Consider the following 22,818-nt stretch of genomic DNA (forward strand, 5'->3'; position numbering starts at 1 on the left):
TTATGTGTGTCTCCTACCTTCAGACTTCCAACCAGTGATGGCAGTGCCTCAAAAGGCAAACAGCAAACCAGCGAACCTGTACACATTTTAAAGAGATCTTTTGCAAGGACTGTCTCAGTGGTAAGCCATTTTTTTAAAATTTCAGGTTTTTTGTCCAGTGCTCCGTTTCATTTTGATGTTTCGCATTTAGCCACTCTTCTAAGAGTTTATCTCAGCACAGTTTTATGAACTCAGATTTGTTTTTGTATTAGCACTGAGATCCTGGGCCAAAGAGTATGCCCTTTCAATAATGGGAAGGTAGAGATGTTGGCTGACTTTAACATGAACTTCAACATGAACTGATAACTGGTGGGTTTTCTCGTTAATCATGTATGACTACATATGCTGAAGGAGTTAAAAAGTGAAAGAAAAGTTAAAACTGATATTGACAAAAAGTGGTAACCTGATGCTTGAGGAGCTAAATGTAAGAGTTGTATATCTAACTAAGGACTCTGTTGAACTACTTGACCATCCACATTCTACATTTAAAGATATGCTACATTACTGGGGTTGCCAGTGTAGAATGGAAAGCCAACATGATGTAATTGAGAGATCATGGTATGGCTGCCCAGGAAGTCTGAGTTAAGTTCTTGTTCTTTCATTTATTAGTTGAGCATTCTTATGCCAGTTATCTAAATAAACCTTGTGATAGCATCATTATGAATTTCTAATGAGATAAGGGATGCAAAAATGCATCTTAAATTGTAAGGCGCTATATGAATGTGATTTATTAATATCGTTGGTAGTCTTTCATGTTTGTGAACTGTGTTAGGATGAATGCTTTTTTTTCCCCCCTCTTTTTTAATTAGTTTTTTAAATCACAAGATTAATATACATTCCTGGTTGGGAAGAGAGTGGAGTGGGGATAAACCTATGTTAAAAGTATACTAAAGTTCTTTCCCAATCACTCTGTTCCTGTTTACATTTTGATGTATATCCTTCCAGACCATTTTTATACATACACAAACTTGTTAGTTTATATATACAGTATGCTCTACAGCTCCTTGTTTGTATCTTCCTTTTCAAAATTTTCATAGTATCAGGGACATAATCCATGTTAGTATATTTGGTTCTATGTTAATCTTTTCTTGTATTTGCATAACATCCTATAGAATAGTTGTACCCTTAATTTATTCAACCCTGTACCTATCAAAGGACTGTTTGTTTCTTGTTTTTTACTATTATGTCCTTCCATATGCACCTTTGATTACTTACATACTTATGTGAATATTTCTACTGGAAGCATGCTGATTTAAATTTTGATATATCATGCCAAATGACCTTGTAAAAGATCTATGGTAGTTATAGAGATAGTGCTTGCAATAAGAGATTACAAGAACTTGGGCTCCTTGGTATTTTGGCATCCTTTTAGTATTAATATCAGTTAGATACCTTTTGATCAAAATAAATATCATGACTTTGTCTTTTTCAGTGATCTCTTTTTCTGTGCTTAGTAATTTTTTGTTATGTATGTCTAAGTGGTTTTGTGGTCATTAGGTAATTGTTATCTTTATATAAGAAATGTATTCAACTATTTATTTTTTTTAAAGATTTTATTTATTTGAGACAGAGAGAATGAGAGAGAGAGAGAGCACATGAGAGGGGGAAGGTCAGAGGGAGAAGCAGACTCCCCGCTGAGCAGGGAGCCCGATGCAGGACTCGATACCAGGATTCCAGGATCATGACCTGAGCCGGAGGCAGTTGCTTAACCAACTGAGCCACCCAGGCGCCCTCAACTATTTCTTTAAAAAGCTAAACTATAAACTCTTATTCTTGGTATTACTATACCAGAGGACTGGAATTTGGTGGGGATGAGGGAATAAGTGCTTTGCTTTGAGATGATCTAGTATTTGTCATCATGTAAGTATGGTGAAGCCTGCAGAACAACTAGAACTGAAAGGGATGCTCACTACCCTAAACCCATATTGTAGAATTTAAACATCTAGTAAGAATTTTTTAGTATTTTCTAGTTAAATTTTATCTTCTATTAACTTGTTTATCAAGGGTTAGCTGTAGTTTGTGTGGTAAAACTTAATATGTAGACATAAAATAAGTTATTTGATGCTGTCACCAATACCTAATACTAAATAAAATACTTTATTATATTAAAAAATTATTAAGGTGTTTTAAATACTTTTGGCTTATTTATATAATCTGTAGTAACCATGTAGAGTTTAATTTTGCTTTCAAGTAATCATGTATTTGTAAATGTTCTTAATTTTTTCCCTTATATGATAAACTAGATAGGTTGGTAGCAGGGAAACAACGTATTTTTAAATAGGCAAATATGGGAGCACATGAGTGGCTCAGTCACTTAAGCCTCTGGCTCTTGGTTTTGGCTCAGGTCATAATCTCATAGGTCGTCAGATCCAGCCCCAAGTCTGGCTCCATGCTCAGTGCAGAGTCTGCTTGGGATTCTATCCCTCTGCCCATCCCCCCACTCGCTTGTATGCTCTCTTCCCTCAAACAAATAAATAAATCGGCACATATTGAAGAATGTTGTTTTTATACATGCCTAACTACTTTACCTTTTTTGTCAAACTTCAAAGATATTCCTAATGGCAATTTGATAAATGAACTAATAAAATATCCATTATTTGGGCTAATCAAAACTCAGTAAAGAAGTTCAAATAAAGTTTTGAAGTTCACTGTCATCTGTCCATTTGATTCAACCTATGGTATCATTTGAACTAATTGTTACCTGTTTTTTTATATTCTGGATTAGGAATGTTTTGAGTCCTTGTTAAGTATTCTTCACTGGAGCTGGACCACCTTAGTCTTAGGAGTTGAAGAACTTCGAGGATTAAAAGGGTTCCAGTTCACAGCTACACTCCTAGATCTAGAGAGACTGCGCTTTGTGGGTACCTGTTGTCTGAGGTTATTGCGTGTCTATACCTGTGAAATTTACCCAGTATCAGGTATGAAGCATGTTTTTAAATTACTTTAGGGAGAAAATATTTGACACATCCGGAAGGTCTGTATAGGGATAACCAAGAGCTTAAGATCCCCAGCTGCCTTTAATCTTCTCCTAAAATGAGGGAAGAAAGTCGGCTTGCCGTATTTATTTTTTATTATTTATTAAGCTTGCCTTATTATTTATTTACTTACAAAGAATAAAACAGATTACGGGTTGATAACAAAAAGTCATGTTAAGCTAAATAATACTCTGATAATGTATTATTTTAAACAGATTCGGTCAAATAGAAATTTTTTGAACAACTCATTTGGACTTAAATGCTGAAACCAATGTTTCTGTTTTTTGTTTGTTTGTTTGTTTTTTGCCCTACTTAGATTTTTAAAAGAAATTATTTTGGACCACATTTAATCTCTAAATTGTTTCATTTCTTGGTTATGAGTACTTGCAATCTTTCGCTGTATAGGAAATTACTTGAATTATATTGAATATCTCCATGCATATTTATTATTCTATTTAATTAGCAATCTGCTTTGTTCCCTCACAGCTACAGGAAAAGCAGTTGTGGAAGAAACTAGCAAATTAGCAGAATGTATTGGAAAAACCAGAACTTTGTTAAGAAAAATTTTATCAGAAGGCGTTGACCACTGCATGGTGAAGTTGGATAATGATCCTCAAGGATATCTCAGTCAACCCTTGAGTCTCCTAGAAGCTGTCCTTCAGGAGTGTCATAATACCTTCACTGCCTGTTTTCATTCTTTCTACCCAACTCCTGCCTTACAGTGGGCTTGCCTTTGTGATCTGCTGAATTGTTTGGATCAGGTAATTTAAGTTTGTAAAATGTGGGTTGAAAAACTAAATATTACTTAATACTCTTCAAGAAAATAAAGTTCTGTTGCCTCAATCTTTCTAACTTTTATAAAAGGTAAATTAGGACATTGGCTTGGTATGTGTGACTTACATAATCCAAGTTGAAGGACTTGCTTTTTTTTCTGTGCTTTATCATTTTTAGTTATAAAATTGGCAGGCACATGGTGCAGCTGCTGATTTGCTCTTTGAATCTGTGAATGAGTGTGCACATGTAAGAGAGCAAGAACAATCGTGAGTGTGTGTGTAAGAGCAAGGATAGCGCTAGAAGGGCAGCATCTGCCGCCCGCATACCTGCAGAATGGTCAGGAGAGAAAGCTGTGAGGCAACTTGCTTGCTGATAACGGTCATTCATGGGGAAATGGCAAGCCTCCTAGATGTGTATGCCCCAAATCACAGTTTCAAAATACCTGAGGCAAAAAACTGACAGAATTAAAGGGAAAAATAGACGAATTCACAATGATACTTGGAGATTTCAGTGCTCCTCTTTCAGTAATTTACAGAACAAGTAGGCCAGAAAATAGAGAAAGAGAAGATCTGAACAGTGCTATCAACCACGTTGGTTTTATTGATATTTATAAAACAGAAAGTACAAGTGCAGAATACATGTTATTTTCATGTATACATACCATGTTCACAAAGATAGATCATATGCTAGGCCATAAAACAGTAAATTTCAAAAGATTAAAATTAAAGAGTTTCAGACCACAATAGAACTAAACCAACTGCAAAATATATTGAGAAAGGCACCTAAATACGTGGAAAATAGACAACACTTACAAGTAACCAGTGAATCAAAGTAGAAATGGAAAGGAAATTGGAAACTCTTTCATACTAAAAGATAAAAGTAGGGCACCTAGGTGGCTCAGTCGTTAAGTGTCTGCCTTCGGCTCCGGTCATGATCCCGGGGTCCTGGGATTGAGTCCCATATCGGGCTCCCTGCTCAGCGGGAATCCTGCTTCTTCCTCTCCTGCTCCCCCTGCTTGTGTTCCTGCTCTCACTGTCTCTCTCTCTGTCAAATAAATAAATAAAATCTTAAAAAAAAAAAAGATAAAAGTATAACATCAGAATTTGTGAGATATAGCTAAAGCATTAAATGATAATACTAGCAAAGAAGAAAGGTTTAAAATCCGTGATCTAAGTTTCTACCTAAAGAAGTCAGAAAGAATTAGCAAACCAAAGAAAGAAGAAAGTAATAAAGATGAAGGAAATAATAAAGATAAGAGCAGAAACCAGTAAAGTAAAAATAGAGAAAACTGACAAAGTTGAAAGTTGGTTCTTTGAAATGAAAACCAAATTAATAAACTCCTAGCAAGTCTGACTGAGAGACAAGAGATAAAGAAAAAACACAAAGTACCATGATCAGGAATGAAACAGGGAATATCACTGTAGATCCAGCAAACTGGTAAGGGAATACTATGAACAACTTTATATTAGTAAGTTGTAACTTTAGATAAAGTAGACAAATATCTTGAAAAATACAACTTAACCAAAACTGACACAATAAGAAATAGAAAAATCTGAACTGCCTTATATCCATTAAATTGAATTTATTATCAAAAGCTTTCCCACAAAGAAAAGTCCATACCCAGATAATTGTCATTGGTGAATTATATTAAACTTACAAGAAAGAAATGATATCAGTCTTTTACAAACTCTTTCAGAAAATATAGGAGACAACATTTCCCACTAATTTAGTCAAGTTAGCCTTATCCTGATACCAAAACCTAAGATATTAGAAGAAAAAATTAGTACAGACAAACATTACTCAAACATAGATAACAAAAGCTCTTAACAATATTATCAAATCAAATCCAGCAATATAAAAAATACATCACACCCCGTAGGGTTTTTCTTAGAAATGCAAGGTTAGTGTAACTTTCAAAAATCAATGTAATTCACCATATTAACTGAATAAATAGAGAAGATTGTATAATCCTCTCAATAGGTAATGAAAAAGGATTTGACAAAATTAGCACTTAATTCGGTGATGAAAACTTCTCATCAAACTAGGATTTAAGGAAACTTCTTCAATCTAGGATTATAAAGGATATCTACAGAAGAATCTACAGTTAATATCATACTTAATGGTGAAATACTGAATACTGCCCTAAGTTCAGGAACAAGGCACGAGGTAACTGTTCCCACCACTTCTATTTAACATTGTAGTGGAAGTTCTAGTGCCTTCTTCCCTAAAAAAGGTCACTGTCATCACCACGGTATCCTAGCCTATTTGAAAGATAGTCCAGTGATGACATCTGGGTAGGCAACTTTGTTTTTATTTTATTAGTACTATTTTTTAAGCAGTTTCCATACTGAATTTATTCTTAGTATTAAAAAAAAAAAAAACTATTCCATTGTGGCAAGAATACTTAACATGAGAGCTACCTCTTAATACACTTTGAGCATATAACATGATATTGTTAACTACAGGTATGATGTACAGGAGATCACTAGCTTTTACTCATCTTTCATAACTGAAACTTTATACCCATTTAACACCAACTCCCCACTTCCCCCTTCTCCCAGCCATTCTATTCTCTGCTTCTGTGAGTTTGACTATTTTAGATACTTCATATAAGTGGAATCGTGCAGTATTTTGTCTGTCTGTGACTGGCTTATTTCACTCATCGTAGTGTCCTCCAGGTTCATCCGTGTTCTATAGCAGAGTAGTGTATTTTACCAGTCAGTTTCCTGGGACGAGATTATTGCCTGGATTAGTGCACAACTTACTCTTTCGGCCTGTTCAGTCTCATATGATTGTTTTCTTTGCCACTGAACAGGTTACAGGCAGGCTAACCTTAACAAATGTTGGTTTAACAGATAGGATGTTGCATTTAGCCTGAATTTGTAACACAGATGTTTGCTGAACTAAGTAGTGTGTATGCAGTTTTTGTGAATTAGTATATCCTGTCTTGGAAAGTTTTTAATATTTTGTTAAAAAATCTGGGGTGCCTGCGTGGCTCAGTTGGTTAAGCATCTGCCTTCAGCTCAGGTTATGATCTCAGGGTCTTGGGCTCCCTGCTCAGTGGAAAGTCTACTACTCCCTTTCCTTCCTCTCCTCCCGCTGCTCCCGCTTCTGCTCTCTCTCTCTCAAATAAATAAATAAAATTTAAAAAGAATTTACCAGCATGCTACTTATTTTTCTGAATAAACTACATAATGTGATGACATAATTTTGTGACCTTAGCAAAATGTTTATTATAGTAGCTATTCATTGTGCTACATTACCATTAGTGAAATGTTATAGTAGCACTGAATTACAATTTAAATCATTTGTTATTGGAAGAAAGTGGTTTCAGTGCTTGTTTTACTGGACATGGGTATATACTGATTGGGGCCTTTTTGATGTCATTCTTTGAGCGTTGTGCTAAAGAGGACTATGATTCTGAGGATATATAAAGTCATTGGTTGGAAAATAGGAAGCTGCTTTTTCTTGACCATATTTAATAATTTTTCATCTTCGTTGGGTAGTAACTTGAACAGTTGTATTTAAAAGTATTGATAGAATGAAATCCCATAACACAACAATTAAAATGAATCCTAGAAAATTTTGGAATAATTTAAAAAGTTGTTTACCTTTTGTATACCTAAAAATGTGGATTATATTGATGCCATATTTCTTTGGTGGGTGCATATTTCTGTTTTTAAAAGGATATCCAAGAAGCAAACTTCAAGACCTCAAGTAGCCGATTGCTTGCGGCTGTTATGTCAGCTCTGTGCCACACTTCTGTTAAGCTGACTTCTATCTTCCCTATTGCGTACGATGGAGAAGTACTACTAAGGTCAATTGTTAAACAAGTTAGCACAGAGAATGACTCAACACTCGCTCACCGGTTTCCCCTTTTGGTAGCACATATGGAAAAACTCAGCCAGGTAGGTCTTTTTCTGAAATATTTTATACTGAAGCAATAAAACCACAAATGAGGGCATATTTAAGTTGGTGCTTATTCTTCTATATTGGTATTTACCAAATAAGTATATGTTTCACAAGAAGAGCTAAAATTCAGGGGGAAAAATTTCCTCATGTTTACCTATAAATCTGCAGTAGTTTTTCTCTAATTCTTAAATTCTGAATGAAACCCAACCTGTAAAAACAAAATGTGAGGGTTATGCAATGAATTCCCATGTATTTGTTATTTGCCAAACCATTTGAAAGTTGCAGATACTATAAGCAAACTTTTAGATTCTAATATTTTAGATTGCCAAGATAGAATTGGAGGGAAATAAATTTTTGAAACATTTTTTCTATAACATTTTGGTATGTTAAAATAAACATTCTAAAACAGTCATAGTAGTAACCATTTCTGGTTTATTAGAAAGCACTATAGAGAAAAAAACACAAGAAAACCGTATGTAAATCAAGTCAATGAGAAGTAATCTTTAAAATGAAAGCCAAGAAAAGCAGTAGAATATAGAATAGTATCCTAATGTACAATAGCAATTTTCTATTGACTGAAGCAACAGAAAAATTATGAGATAATTGTTAATGTACAATAGCAATTTTCTATTGACTGAAGCAACAGAAAAATTATGAGATAATTGTAAGTGACATATAGAATGAAGGACAATAGAATGGGAAAGAAAACTTACAGTTAATATAATACCTTTGTAGAATTACAGTAGAAATAATAAGAGTAAATACAAGAGGGACTTTAGAGAGCAAGCCAGCATGGGAAAAATTTCAGCCTTACTAGAAACTAAATGTGAACGAATTGTACTGGTTTATTTGTAAAAAATTAGGAAAAATGATTTTTTTTTCTCTTATTAAGTCCTACTCTGGTGAGACTATGAGGAAACCTACTAAACTTTTGGATGGTTTCTGGCATTATGTAATTAGTCTAAGTAATCTTTTTCTTTCAGCAAGTTTATTATGTACCTACTATTTACTGGGATTGTGATTAGGTACTAATTGAGACAGGAGTGAAAAAGATAAACCAGGTCTTGAATTGGCGGGGCAGGGGGTGTCTATAACCTGGAAGATATTCTTACAAGATAGATTGCTAATTCAGTATTAGGTGTGATGAGTATTTGCAAAGGAAATTACCCAAGGGAATAATTAAAAGACTAAAGCTTTATGTGTATTTTATTAAAAGGAAAAATGGAAAACCTTAATTAGAACCTTTATGTTCATCACTAGGTGAAATAGTTTAATTTGGATGTATCAGTGTGATAGAAGAGGGCTTGGCCTTTAAAAATAGCTATATTTACACTTAATATAAGGGTGATGTTGGGGCGCCTGGGGTGGCTCAGTCGGTTAAGTGTCTGCCTTCTGCTTAGGTCATGATCTCAAGGTCCTGGGATTGAACCCCACGTTGGGCTCCCTGCTCAGGGAGGAGTCTGCTTCTCTCTCTGCCCCTCCTCCCTTCCCCCAACCCTGCTCATGTTTTCTCTCTCTCAAATAAGTAAAATCTTAAAAAAAAGGGGGGGGTGATATTTTTACATTTTTAAATTAGAAAATCAGAAACCAAAGTATATATACTTTATGACTATGGTATACTATGATGACTGTAAACTATGTATGCAAAAGGCATATGTATTTTTCTAATATGTATGTAGTACATATTTTGAAAGAATACTGAGAAATGAAAATAATGCTTAGGTGATAAAGTTACGGATAATTCTCTGTTTTTCTTTTAGAATTCTCTTTAGTGTTACAATCTTTTCCTTAAAAGTATAGTAAAATTTAAAAATATTTAAAAGTTTTCAGAACCACACACAAACATTTGGTAATTATTAATAATTAATAATTGTATATTTCTGTGTCTTTATTAATATTCTATGAAGACAGTACACATCCTTCTATCCTTTTCTTAATAGATATTGCAGGATTCTATCATTTGGGTGTAGCATAATTTAGTTAATGTTTTCCCTCTACATATATATACATATTTAGATTATTCCCAATATTTTAGTATTTTAAACATGCTACTAAAAGTATCATTGACTACATTTTTATGCATATTCATGGTGATTTTTCCAGAGTAAATCATCAGGAGTCGAAAAATTCTTAAGTAAAAGGAAAACACCTCGAGACTTTACTACAAATTGTCAGAATGCCCTCCAGAAAGCTAGTGTCAGCTTGCATTCCCCACCACTGGTGAACGAATTCCTTTTTCTAAAGTTTAAGTGGCTAGTGATGTGCATATAAGTATATGTATATTTTTTTATTCTTCAACTAAAACATTGACACTGTTAACTCCATTTTAAGATTATAGGGGAAGCTTCTTGTATTAATCTTGTTAGTTACTAATTAGAAACTAAGTGGGTATAACTAGATAAATACACTTCACCCATCCCCCTAATAAAGCCCTTTTATTGATTATGGAGTACAACTGGGTATTGAGTTTCATCCAAAGCTGATTTTCTGAGAAGTTCCAAAAAGTAAAGTTTCTGGAGAATCAAAGTGATGTAAAGGATAGAAGAATTACAATTTTAACAAAATCAGGAATTGATGATTTTAAAGCCAGGAAAACTAATTACATAAGAAGCTGATGTATTATGGTAATCTTATTCAAATGATAATAGAAATAATTTAAAGATGGAAGATTATCTCTAAGTGACTTTTAGTTCAGCCTAAGATTGTACATTAAGAAAGATGTATAATAATGCTTGTGATGATTTTAACTGAAAAGTTACTTAATTTTCTGCCATGGGTTGAATGTATACTCCATTTACATATTTGATTTGTCTTGGGAAGACTGACTTAACTTCCTTGAGATTTTATGACTTTATGAAATCTGTTGAATTTGTTACATATGCTATATCTCATAATGCAGTATGGAATGTTAGTATTGTGGAAGAACTTGCCTATTCAAGGGTCAACCAGGTGATTTTGATAACTGAATCATAGCATATAATTCCCCTGATTTTACAGAAGTTGAGGCACTATGAAGAAACGAACTAAATCCCAGGTTGTTTGATTTGCTAGTCTACAGTAAAATTGAAAGGGTCATTGCTCACAATTGGCTCCCTCACAAAACCAGATACATTTTGCTCCCTGTCCATAGCAGGCTAAAAGATATCAGGGATGGTAAAAAAGATAAATAGTGTTCATGCTGGATATCAGTTAAATTAATCATCTTTTCCCTTTATTTCTGGAAAAAAAGTATTTTCCCCCTTGGTCTTTAATGGGACTTTATAATTTCTTGAAATTTTTCCATTGGTAGGGGTTGGAATTTCTTAAGAAATCAAGTACAGTAGAAAATGTAAAACTGCATAGGAGTATTTGTAGTAAAATTCCATGTTTTTATTACATGTATAGAAAGAATTTTATTAGGAAATAGATTTGTACAGACTATTTCTCAGTTACTTTACCTCGTGTTCACTTTAGCAGCACATATACTCAGTTGCTTTACCTCTAAATACACCAGAAATAATTATCTTAGATTGGAATCTTGTCCTATAAAAAAAGCTTTTTAGATAGGAGTGTTTTTCTGTCATATGTGATTGTTATTGAGAAGTTAAATAAGAGAATAAGTGAAAGTGACTCAAAGCTAATAAAAAACATCTTGTAAAGATGTACTTTTATGATATACAGAGAGAATAATTGAAAAAAGAACTTCTAAGTGAAAAGTAAATTCAGTGGTTCCACACACAACTGGATGGATTTATAGACATAGAGTCAAACCTGAATTTTGAGGGTGTAGGAAAATAAAGCAGTAGTATCTTGGAACTTTTTTCTCTTTTCCTGTATCTTAGAGTGAAGAGAATATCTCAGGTATGACAAGCTTCCGTGAAGTTCTGGAGAAAATGCTGGTTATTGTTGTGCTCCCAGTCAGGAATAGCCTGAGGAGAGAAAATGAGCTCTTCTCCTCCCACCTGGTTTCCAACACCTGTGGATTGCTGGCTAGTATTGTCAGTGAACTGACAGCATCAGCCCTGGGATCTGAGGTAGTGTTATATTTTGAGATTGGATAATAAGCACATGTTTAAACTTTCCACATAGTTTCTTTTTTTATATATTTTGGCTTTGTAGAAACTAATTTTAATCCCATTTGTATTGTTTTTCTTTAAAACAGAACAAAACCTTCAAGCTAAATTGTTTGGTTTTCCCTTCCTTATACCTCTTCTTTGCTCTTGCTTGCTCCCCTCCCCCTCACATTTACCCAGGATGTCACAGTAATACAAACTGTATGTATTCCTCTTATATGCTCCATAGTACAACCTCACTGCCATGTCCCAATGGAAGCAAAAATCGTTCACATTGCTGGGTAATGAGTCATAGAAATGGGGCTACTAATAGTGAACACATGGTATGGAGAAGGTAAAGAGGTTTAAACCTTAGTTCTGCGCACTTGACTGACACTAGACAAAGAACATATGTAAAATGGGCATTCAGTACACTCACACTGTTGTACGGCCATGACCACAAAATTTTTAAAGGATCAAATATTAATTGTGTTTGAGAAAACGACTTCGAAAGGACTTTACATTTTGTAAAGTAACAGTATTTTTAACCATTTCACCATTTAACCATTTCACTGCCCTGCTCACTCTGTTGTACAATTTATATAAATGTTTTGACTGAATTTAGTGAAGTTTTCTAATTTTTTTCCCAAAAAAGCAGACAGAAGATTGGTTTTGAAAATCATGTCGTCATGTGAAATACCTTTTATCACTCAAATGAATGTTTACTAGCTAGCATATATTCAGTTGCCTGTCAGATAACATCTTTTCTCTCTTTTACTTTTATAATTCCTAGCTTTTGCTTTTTCTTACTTATAGATTTATTTTAGATCTGTGCTGAATTAATCTATCCAGGCTATACTCATTTCTGATTCACAGTGACAGTTTAGCCTTTAGGATTTCTGAATGATGACATGTACCCGCACATATTTTAGTATTTCACCCTGGGAAGCATTTCCATCATTTCTTTGTTAGCTTTGACTTTGGCACAGGAGGTCACTGAACCCTTGTCAGAAAATTTTAATTTGTTTAGTTCATTTTTGTTTTTGTTTTTGTTTTTGTTTTTCACTTAGTCATTCAGCCTATAATATACTTCCCTTCTGTACCAGATCCTGGAAGAGAAAGTCTATGATGCATAACTCCCCCTCAGAAGGTTACTATCTAGTTTTCCCCTGTGAACTTAACTTTTTTTTTTTTTTTAATGAAAATGCCCCAAATTACAGGTGCCTAATATACAAACTTGGAAGTTTCCAAAGGTCCTTGCTTAGACATTCATATTTCTTTCTTTCCCAGAGCAGTTTGAAATTCTTGCTAGAATCATAAACTTCAGTTTTTTTCTTCTTATAGGTCTTCCAAATTTCTGCAGCCACCTTAGATCAAAAGCTGGCTCTGTAATAAAAAGAGCAGTTTCAAGCCAAAATAAGTTTACTGATCCTGTCTAACGAGTCTATAATTAGTGAGGTTGTACTTGTGTATATATATATTCAAATATTGAATGCCAAGTTATAACATACATTAGTGGTATTCACACTTAAGACATAACACATTTTCTGCAAATGAAGTCTTCAAAACTCACAGATAAGAGGGGGGATAGTCTGACTGACGGAGGGAAACTTGAATCCACCTCTTTCTGGATTACCCATCTCTGTGGAATTCCTAGAGCTCTGTGTCACATGGTTTGAAAACTGCTAGTCCATACAATGTTGGTGAAATTTTGGTATCTCTTTTCAAAGTGAGTGATATAATTCATTCATATGTTATGACTGTAATAACTTATTGGTATATAGTTCTGACATTATAAATTAAGTGAAATGTATAGTTTCCCATGACTAAGAGAAAAAAAAACTGTCAAGTGATACTGATTTGTAAATTTAGAATGATAAAATCTGGTTTTATTGCTAGGTAATCGCTATAGAATGTACATTTAGGAAGGTTTACAGCCAATTGTTAAATGTAGGTTATCTTTTTGAACTTCTTGGAAATTTGGGAATTTTGTTAAAGGTATATTATTAACACTCGGGTATAGACTACTGATGTGTAATTGTGCTTTTGTTTGTTCCTAGGTTGATGGACTTAATTCTCTCCACTCTGTTAAAGCCAGTGCTAACCGATTCACAAAAACAAGTCAAGGAAGAAGTTGGAACACTGGGAATGGGTCCCCTGATGCAATCTGTTTTTCAGTAGACAAACCTGGAATAGTTGTGGTTGGTTTTTCTGTCTATGGAGGAGGTGGAATTCATGAATATGAATTAGAGGTATTGGTTGATGATGTAAGTATCTCTCTTACAGTGTTCATCTTGCTGTATGGGTTACCATTATCATAGTAAGACTGCCTAAATCTTTGAGGGGTTAGCTGATTAGTCATTAGTCATGGCAGACATGAAAGAAAATGAGAGTGATTCTGCATGATTGCTTGTGTGCCATTCTGGATCACTTCTGCCTCATATTTTTTGCACTTCCAGGAGAGATGTTAAATGAAAAGACTAGAAATTATTTAGCTAAGCCCCTGATGATAACTTCTGTATAATTTTTTTTGCTATTATAGTTTTTTAAGAAACAAGAACAATATTCAGATCGATACTATTATCTCTATCAGCGATTAAAGCAGTTTTGTCATAGAGTGTTAATGGATTATTCTTAGTAAAGATAGTATCGATCGATTAAGCTCTATCCTGCTCTATTCTCTAAATTATTTAAAGAACCCGAGTTTTCACAAAGTTTTATTAAAATGGGACAGAAGGGTACCATGTAAATCATTTCATAATAAATAGAAATCTTTCCGTATCATGATTCTTTTTAGCAATTGCTTAAATTATTTCCCTACTTCATTAGGTTCTACAATTAGAGTTGCACTCTCCGATTGAAGAAGTGGGAATCATTTTAAAACATCAAATGAAAAAATCCCATTTATATGATTTAGGTTCTAGAGTCCTCAGGAAATCCGATAAAAGTGAATAGTTCAGCATACCAGAAATTTTTTCTTCAATATGTATAGGGGAATGCTAATGGATAGTTTTATATGCAAGAAAATAAACTGCTTAAAAACAATAAAACAAAATTAAGAATATGGTGGGTTTTGTCTTAATTAGAGTGAACATGCGGGAGATTCGACTCATTCTCATAGATGGACATCTCTAGAATTAGTCAAAGGAACCTATACAACAGATGATTCACCCAGTGATATAGCTGAAATCAGACTTGACAAAGTTGTTCCTTTAAAGGTAATTTCAATTATGTTTCTTTTGTAAATAAGAGGTATTATTATGTAGCTTACTTAAAAAGTCATGAAAAGTATTCCTTTAAGTGGTGCTTTAAACGTTTATAGAGTCACTGCTATACTCCTGATACTGTACTGTATTATATTCTGTTTTTGCAAAAGATCTCTTAAAATCTGGTATAGTAGAAAGTATTGTTAGGTTTTGGAGTCAGGCAGAAGTAGCTTCAGGTGCCTGCTCTTCCACAAAGTAGCTCTAAGACATTGGATATCATTATTTAGCTACTCTGGGACTTACCTGTAGGTTGGGAAGGATAGTACCTACATTGTAGTGTTGTTCAGAGGAAATTAAATAATGGCATAAAGTACTTGGCTCCATGCCTAACACAGTATAGAAGCTTAGTAAATATCAGTTCCTGTCTTTCCTTCTCTCATTGTGCCAAAACTCACGTTTTAAAAAAATGGGCTTGGGGCACCTGGGTTGGCTCAGTTGGTTAAGCATCTGCCTTTGGCTTAGGTCATGATCCCAGGGTCCTGGGATCGAGTCCCGCATCGGGCTCCCTGCTCAGCGGGGAGCCTGCTTCTCCCTCTCCATCTGCCTGTCACTCTGCCTACTTGTGCTCTCTCTTCTGTCAAATAAATAAATAAAATCTTTAAAAAAAAAAGTGGGCTTAATAGAGTATTAACTATTAAAGTTACTATTACTTTATATAAAAGTTGTTTATTCATATAACTTTATTGTCTAGCAGTAAATAACAAATTAGCAAAACAGAAATTTTACTTAACCTTAATTACAAATGGAGTAATTCTGAATTCAACTGTATATTATTATTTTTATTATAGAGCAGAATTTTGAATAAGGTAAATTTATCAGAGACATTATCAAAGAGAGTTCAGGTACCAAAAAACAAAAAATCTTCACTATGAAGTTTATATCATAGATCATAAGGCACCAATGTCTGTATCTCATGTTTTCTTTTTTTTTTTTTTTAATTTATTTGAGAAAAAGAATGAGAGAGAAAGAGCACACGAGAGGGGGGAGGGTCAGAGGGAGAAGCAGACTCCCTGCTGAGCAGGGAGCCCGATGCGGGACTCGATCCTGGGACTCCAGGATCATGACCTGAGCCGAAGGCAGTCGCTTAACCAACTGAGCCACCCAGGTGCCCTGTATCTCATGTTTTCTATGCACAGTGCATCTTATTTGGGACAACTTTTGCTTATGAATACTTTTCCCATTTCTGTCCACCTAACCATTTCTGTCTTTGAGTGTCTCTTAAAAAAATATAGTAGACTCACCATTATTTTTTCCCACGTTTGAAATTATTTCAAAATTTAAACCCATCAAAGAAAAATATTAGATTATGTATTTTAAATCTTTTGTTGTGGTTAATACTCTACATTGTGGTTAAGAGCAGGAACTATCGTCAGACTATATTCAAATACTTGTTCCATCACGTATTAGCTGTGTGACTTTGAGTGAGTTACTTAACTTCTCTGTGCCTCAGATTCCTCATCTATAAAATAGGAATAGTAATGGTACTTACCTCATGAGGTCATTTTAAGGATTAATTTGATTAAAGCACATGAAGTACTTAGTATAGTTCTTTTAAAATAATAAACATCAGTGTTACTTGTCTTCCTGTTTGACATTAAAAATGTGTTTAACCAAATCATCTATAAATATGACAAAGAAATTCAGTTTATTTGACCAGTTTTTTTATATCCTCTGTACATTATAAACATGTTTTACATCTTGATTGTGAAGGAAAATGTTAAATATGCTGTGCGCTTGAGGAACTATGGAAGCCGTACAGCCAATGGAGATGGAGGAATGACCACAGTTCAGTGCCCTGATGGTGTGACATTCACATTTAGCACATGCAGCTTGAGTAGTAATGGCACAAACCAAACCAGAGGACAGATTCCACAGATACTCTACTACAGGTAAGTGTGTGTATAGAGGTAAGGAGACTGTTGTAAAGTGACAGGAGACATACAGTTTATTACCAAGGTAAAAAATGCTAGTAAATGCATAGTTATAATTCTAGTGTAACTGCCTTGCGCATACTTGTGCTAATTCATGTAAAAAGATCTCATTTTAATACATAAATTTAGTGTTTATTGTAAAAGTGAATGCTTTAAAATGTTTTTGTCATTATTTCTTTAATATCTTTGAAATTTTTATGTCTTGGACATATGTGTTGTTTGTTGTTACTTTTATAGTTTGTGGTCTACAGTTTCAAATTTAAGTGGAATTTATTCATTTCTTTTTAAAAATAGCAAAAATTGATGATCACATCAACTCTACCCAAGTACTAGTGTTGCCTTGATCCTATTATCCACTCTGCAGTATATTTTGATGTCTGTGAATCTAGTTCTGGGGATTCTAGAGTATATAATGATGTGTTCCTTAACCATTCCTTATATAAACAGTACAAAAAAAAAAAAAAAGATAACAGTTTGGGCTAAAAAAAAACTTCTAAATGTACTTTTGTCTCAGTTTTTCTTTTAGTGAATTAGCTGGAATCATAGGTAGTGAGTACCATTCACCATATCTACTACCCTCAGTCTGACTTAGCCTCAGATCCCACTAAGGTTGTGTATCACTTTCAGAGACTTGCTGCTTTCTCTCTTTCCTTCATAAACAACCTGGGAACACTGCCTGGGCAATTTGTACAAAGCTGTTGCCCTGAATGTAGATTTTTCTCCTGCCTTTTTGCATGTGAAATAAAATAGAAATGGTAGGTGTTAAATAGCTTCCTGGTGGTGTGTTGCTGCTGAGATACAAGTTTTCTAGTCCTTTTACCGAATCATGAAAAACTTTTTGTTACACAGCACCACAATAAATAGTATTCTCTTTCTCAAACCATACATTAAAAAAACAATATCATGCACAGAAGTTATAAATTTCAAACAGCTGGGGAGCCCCTTAGAAGCATCTGCTATCTAGACTTTATTTCTTACACAAAATACGGTGTTTTAGATATTTTTGTTTCCCACCAAGCTTTACATACCCTTAGCTTTAAATTTAAAATGAATTAAATTTAGGGGCATCTGGGTGGCTCAGTCAGTTAAGCGTCCAACTCTTGATTTCAGCTCGGGTTATAATCTCAGGATTGTGCGATCAAGCCTCACATCAGACTCCGCGCTGGGCGTGGAGCCTGCTTAAGATTCTCTCTCTCCCTCAACCTCTGCCCCTTCTTCCCCCCCACACACGTGCACTCTCTCTCTCTCTCTCACTCAAATTAACTAATGAATAAATTAATCAAAGTAAAATGTTCTAAATCTGACTTTTCTAGTTCCCATAATTAACAGTTCAGCCCAAGCCATCACTACTCCGTGGGTAACTCTCACAGCTTCTAACCCAGTCTCCCTCCTTTTGCCATGGGCCTGCTGCAGTCAGTTCTGCACGGTGCAGCCAGAGGGATCTTACAGAAATGTACATCGGTCAGGTCTGCCCTTGCTCAGAGTCTCTCACAGCTTCCCATCCCAGCATGAAATGTAAGGTCTCACAGAGGCATACAAAGCTCATGTGATCTCACTCCTGTCACCCTCCATGTCCTTTCATTCCAGTCGCACTTGTCACTCTGTTCCTTGAACTTGCTGATCTTGTTCTTGTCTGAACCTTTCTCTTACTGTTCCTTTTGCCTGAATACTTTTCCCTCAACTTTTTTTTTTTAACATAATTCAGGCCTTTGTTTAAATATCAGTTCCTAAGGTACACTCTCCTTGGTCTTAATTTAAAATAAGTTTAAGCGAGGAGCTCTGATCTAAATGTGATAACTGGACTTAGATCATGTTTTACCTACCATGTAAAATCTCATGCGTGACTCTTGTTACAGGAGTGAATTTGATGGAGATTTACAATCCCAGCTTCTAAGTAAAGCCAATGAAGAAGATAAAAACTGTAGCAGAGCTCTCTCTGTGGTAAGCACTGTTGTTCGAGCTGCAAAAGACCTCTTGCACAGAGCTCTTGCTGTGGATGGTAAGACTTTTATTTTCTTAATAGTCATAGTTTAGATTCTTTATTCTCTAACTTATACACAGAGTTCCTGAGACGAACCATCTTATAGAATCCCAGAGTGTTTTATTCATTGTAGATGTGTACATACATACACATTCATTTTGTATCAGCCATACGCTCCATATGCAGGATTTTTTAGAATGTTCAAAAGCAGTTACCTGATACCTGTTATTTTCTTACTTAACGTAGTAAGACAAAAACTCTCCATTAAGCTGAGTCTTTGCTTTATCCTTCCTTTAGGAGTCAAAAAAGCATTTTGTTTTCTCTTTTAGGTGTGTTTTTCTTCCTATATATCCTATTTCCAGTAATAGTATCACCATTCACCCAAAGATCTGGGTAATCCAAACTCACTTACCTGATTTGAGTTCTGTGAGTTCTTCCACTGGCAGCTGTCCAGTTGGTATTCCCCTACCCCTTCTTCCATAGTTGAGGCCACCACGGTGCAGGGCATGTGTCCTCTTCGTCATGGGTGGGTAGCATCCCAGCAATCTCACTGCCACCTTTCTCCCGCTCCCTCTCTAGTTACCTGCTCACCCTCCACCCTGGCAGCGGAGTTCATTTACAAAAGGATTCATTGCTACCCACCCGGTCTTACTGTTATCTATAACATTTATTCCTAAGCCTAGTGCACACCTGGGAATCACCTAGTGAATCACCTGAGGAACTTCCTAAAATAAAAGATATTTGGCCTATCCAAACTAAAGGTTTGGGTTGGGCTGAGAAACTGTATTTTTAAATAAGTGCATCCTACTGTGACAACAGCAGATCTAGAAAGAAGTATTTGGGAATAATTGGCCTTTAATATAAAGATCATCTCAATCTAGACTCAACTTATCTTCCTAGCACCATGCTCATAGATAAATGATTAAAATGTCCATCAGCAAAATGCTTTCTCTGGTAAAAGAGAAGGCGGTATAGCTTAATAACAGTAAGCATTTTTGTAGTGCTTAATATGTGCAGGCATTGTTCTAAGTGTTTTATATATATTAACTCAATCTTCATAACATCCAGTGAGGGAAGTACTGTTATTATTCTTTTGTACAGGACTAACCTGAGGCACATACCAATTAAGTAATTGGCCTAATGTCACACATATAGCCATGTGTGGTATCTGCTGTAGTGGTTTAAAATCATGGCTGTTACTGTAGGTTCTAATCCTGGCTTTATCACTTTACAGGTATATGATTTCGGATAAGTTACTTAACATTGTATGCCTTGGTTTCCCCTTGTAAAAAGCAGAAATAATAAAAGTATCTTATTGTGAGGATTAATTTGAGGATTAATTTTTCATGTATATAAAACCCTTAGAATAGGGCCAGGTCCTTTGTAAGCATTCAGTCAATGTCAACTATAATTTTATTTTGCTCAAGAGAATGGAATATAGATTTAGTACAGCATATATACATTACAATGAAATTACCTTCTAACTATAGTTTTAATGCCTTTTTTAGCTGATGACATTCCAGAACTGCTTAGCTCTTCCAGTCTGTTTTCCATGCTGCTTCCCCTTATTATAGCCTACATAGGACCAGTAGCTGCTGCTATTCCCAAGGTGTGTAATTTAATTCTGTAATTTTGAATATTTTTTTAAATATCTTTTTTTTTTTAGATTTTTATCTATCCTTCATAAACACTTTGATCTTTGAGGTACCTGGGTTACAAGTATAACATGTAAGGTTAGACAAGTTAAATGGTAAAAGTTATCAGTTAAATCTCACTGTTCTTCGTTTTGTTTATTGGATTACTATGCTTACTTACTGGCTTTACATTTGAAGAATTTGGGAATGAGAAATGTATTTTAGAATTATGATAGATAAGGAAAGCTTATGTTAACTTGGATTTTTGTAATTTATGAAGTTGATGCCAAATCTTTCTTTTTGGGTAAGAAGAGCAGTGTAGAAGGATAGGAGTCTTTTATAATTGTGAAATAGTCAAGACATGAAGGAAATCATAAACTATTGATTCTTTGGCATAATTAAATATTGAGTAAAACCCAGTTTACAGCAGATTACAACAAGGCAAAGTGTTTAAAAGTATAGACGAGGTTATTTTCATATGACGTCTAAGACTTCTAAGGTAAATGTTTTTTATCCATAGAACAAATTTCTCTTTGAATGAAAACTTAGCTAAAGAACTCTCTCAGTAATGTTCTTCGTAATTAAGGGTAGCCAACAATTATACTAATTAATCATTTTAAAACAATTTTTACATTTATTATCTTTTTAATCATTTCTTTTTATACTAGGTGGCTGTAGAAGTCTTTGGTCTTGTCCAACAGTTACTTCCCTCAGTTGCCATTTTGAATCAGAAGTATGCACCCCCTGCATTCAATCCTAATCAGTCAACAGATAGCACCACAGGAAACCAGCCTGAGCAAGGCCTCTCTGCGTGTACAACCTCTAATCACTATGCTGTCATAGAGAGTGAGCACCCCTATAAGCCTGCATGTGTGATGCACTACAAGGTAGGCACCGATTCCTAGGCAGAGTTTAAATTTAAAACTTGATTTCATGTTTTATAATGATATCTTAAAGGATACTTTGCCTCTGGTTAGAAGTATAATTTTTTTATAGTATTAAAATATAGAAATCAGCAGGTGGTTAGGCACTGTCAGAGACACAAAAGGGTTTAAGATAGAATTTTTATGTGCACTGATTTTATATCCTGCCACTTTACTGAATTCCTGTATGAGTTCTAGCAGTTTTGGGGTGGAGTCTTTTGGGTTTTCCACATAAAAGTATCATACCATCTGCAAAGAGTGAGAGTTTGACTTCTTCTTTGCCGATTCGGATGCCTTGTATTTCTTTTTGTTGTCTGATTGCTGTGGCTAGGACTTCTAATACTATGTTGAATAGCAGTGGTGATAGTGGACATCCCTGCCATGTTCCTCACCTTAGGGGGAAAATTCTCAGTTTTTCCCCATTGAGAATGATATTCGCTGTGGGTTTTTCATAGATGGCTTTTATGATATTGAGGTATGTACCCTCTATCCCTGTACTCTGAAGAGTGGCATTCCTGTACACCAACAACAAGACAGAAGAAAGAGAAATTAAGGAGTCGATCCCATTTACAACTGCACCCAAAACCATAAGATACCTAGGAATAAATCTAACCAAAGAGGCAAAGAATCTGTACTCAGAAAACTATAAAATACTCATGAAAGAAATTGAGGAAGACACAAAGAAATGGAAAAATGTTCCATGCTCATGGATTGGAAGAACAAATATTGTGAAGATGTCAATGCTGCCTAGAGCAATCTACACATTCAATGCAATCCCCATCAAAACACCATCCACTTTTTTCAAAGACATGGAACAAATAATCCTAAAATGTGTATGGAACCAGAAAAGACCCCGAATAGCCAGAAGAATGTTGAAAAAGCAAAGCAAAGCTGGTGGCATCACAATTCCGGACTTCCAGCTCTATTACAAAGCTGTCATCATCAAGACAGTATGGTACTGGCACAAAAACAGACACATAGATCAATGGAACAGAATAGAGAGCCCAGAAATGGACCCTCAACTCTATGGCCAACTAATTTTCAACAAAGCCGGAAAGAATGTCCAATGGAAAAAAGACAGTCTCTTCAACAAATGGTGTTGGGAAAATTGGACAGCCACATGCATAAGAATGAAACTGGACCATTTCCTTACATGACACACAAAAATAGACTCAAAATGGTTGAAAGACCTCAGTGTGAGACAGGAGTCCATCAGAATCCTAAAGGAGAACACAGGCAGCAACCTCTTCGACCTCAGCCGCAGCAACTTCTTCCTAGAAACATCACCAAAGGCAAGGAAAGCAAGGGCAAAAATGAACTATTGGGACTTCCTCAAGATAAAAAGCTTTTGC

At 35.0% G+C, this 22,818-nt stretch overlaps 1 protein-coding gene across 12 annotated transcripts in view; it reads left to right on the forward strand.

The window, feature by feature from the left end:
- The window catches only part of MYCBP2 (MYC binding protein 2), a 269,922-nt gene that overhangs the window by 126,512 nt on the left and 120,592 nt on the right, over positions 1 to 22,818 (forward strand). For all 12 annotated transcript variants that reach the window (XM_027591552.2, XM_027591553.2, XM_027591557.2 and 9 more), the window contains 11 exons: positions 24 to 120; positions 2,765 to 2,957; positions 3,501 to 3,775; positions 7,475 to 7,696; positions 11,522 to 11,713; positions 13,792 to 13,998; positions 14,818 to 14,949; positions 16,708 to 16,886; positions 18,785 to 18,927; positions 20,418 to 20,518; positions 21,212 to 21,430. In XM_027591552.2, coding sequence (XP_027447353.1) covers positions 24 to 120; positions 2,765 to 2,957; positions 3,501 to 3,775; positions 7,475 to 7,696; positions 11,522 to 11,713; positions 13,792 to 13,998; positions 14,818 to 14,949; positions 16,708 to 16,886; positions 18,785 to 18,927; positions 20,418 to 20,518; positions 21,212 to 21,430 — 1,960 coding nt within the window. The remainder of the gene's footprint in view (positions 1 to 23; positions 121 to 2,764; positions 2,958 to 3,500; positions 3,776 to 7,474; positions 7,697 to 11,521; positions 11,714 to 13,791; positions 13,999 to 14,817; positions 14,950 to 16,707; positions 16,887 to 18,784; positions 18,928 to 20,417; positions 20,519 to 21,211; positions 21,431 to 22,818) is intronic.

Source organism: Zalophus californianus, chromosome 3 (genome assembly GCF_009762305.2).
Source record: "Zalophus californianus isolate mZalCal1 chromosome 3, mZalCal1.pri.v2, whole genome shotgun sequence".
In the NCBI taxonomy this organism is placed as follows: Eukaryota; Metazoa; Chordata; class Mammalia; order Carnivora; family Otariidae; genus Zalophus; species Zalophus californianus.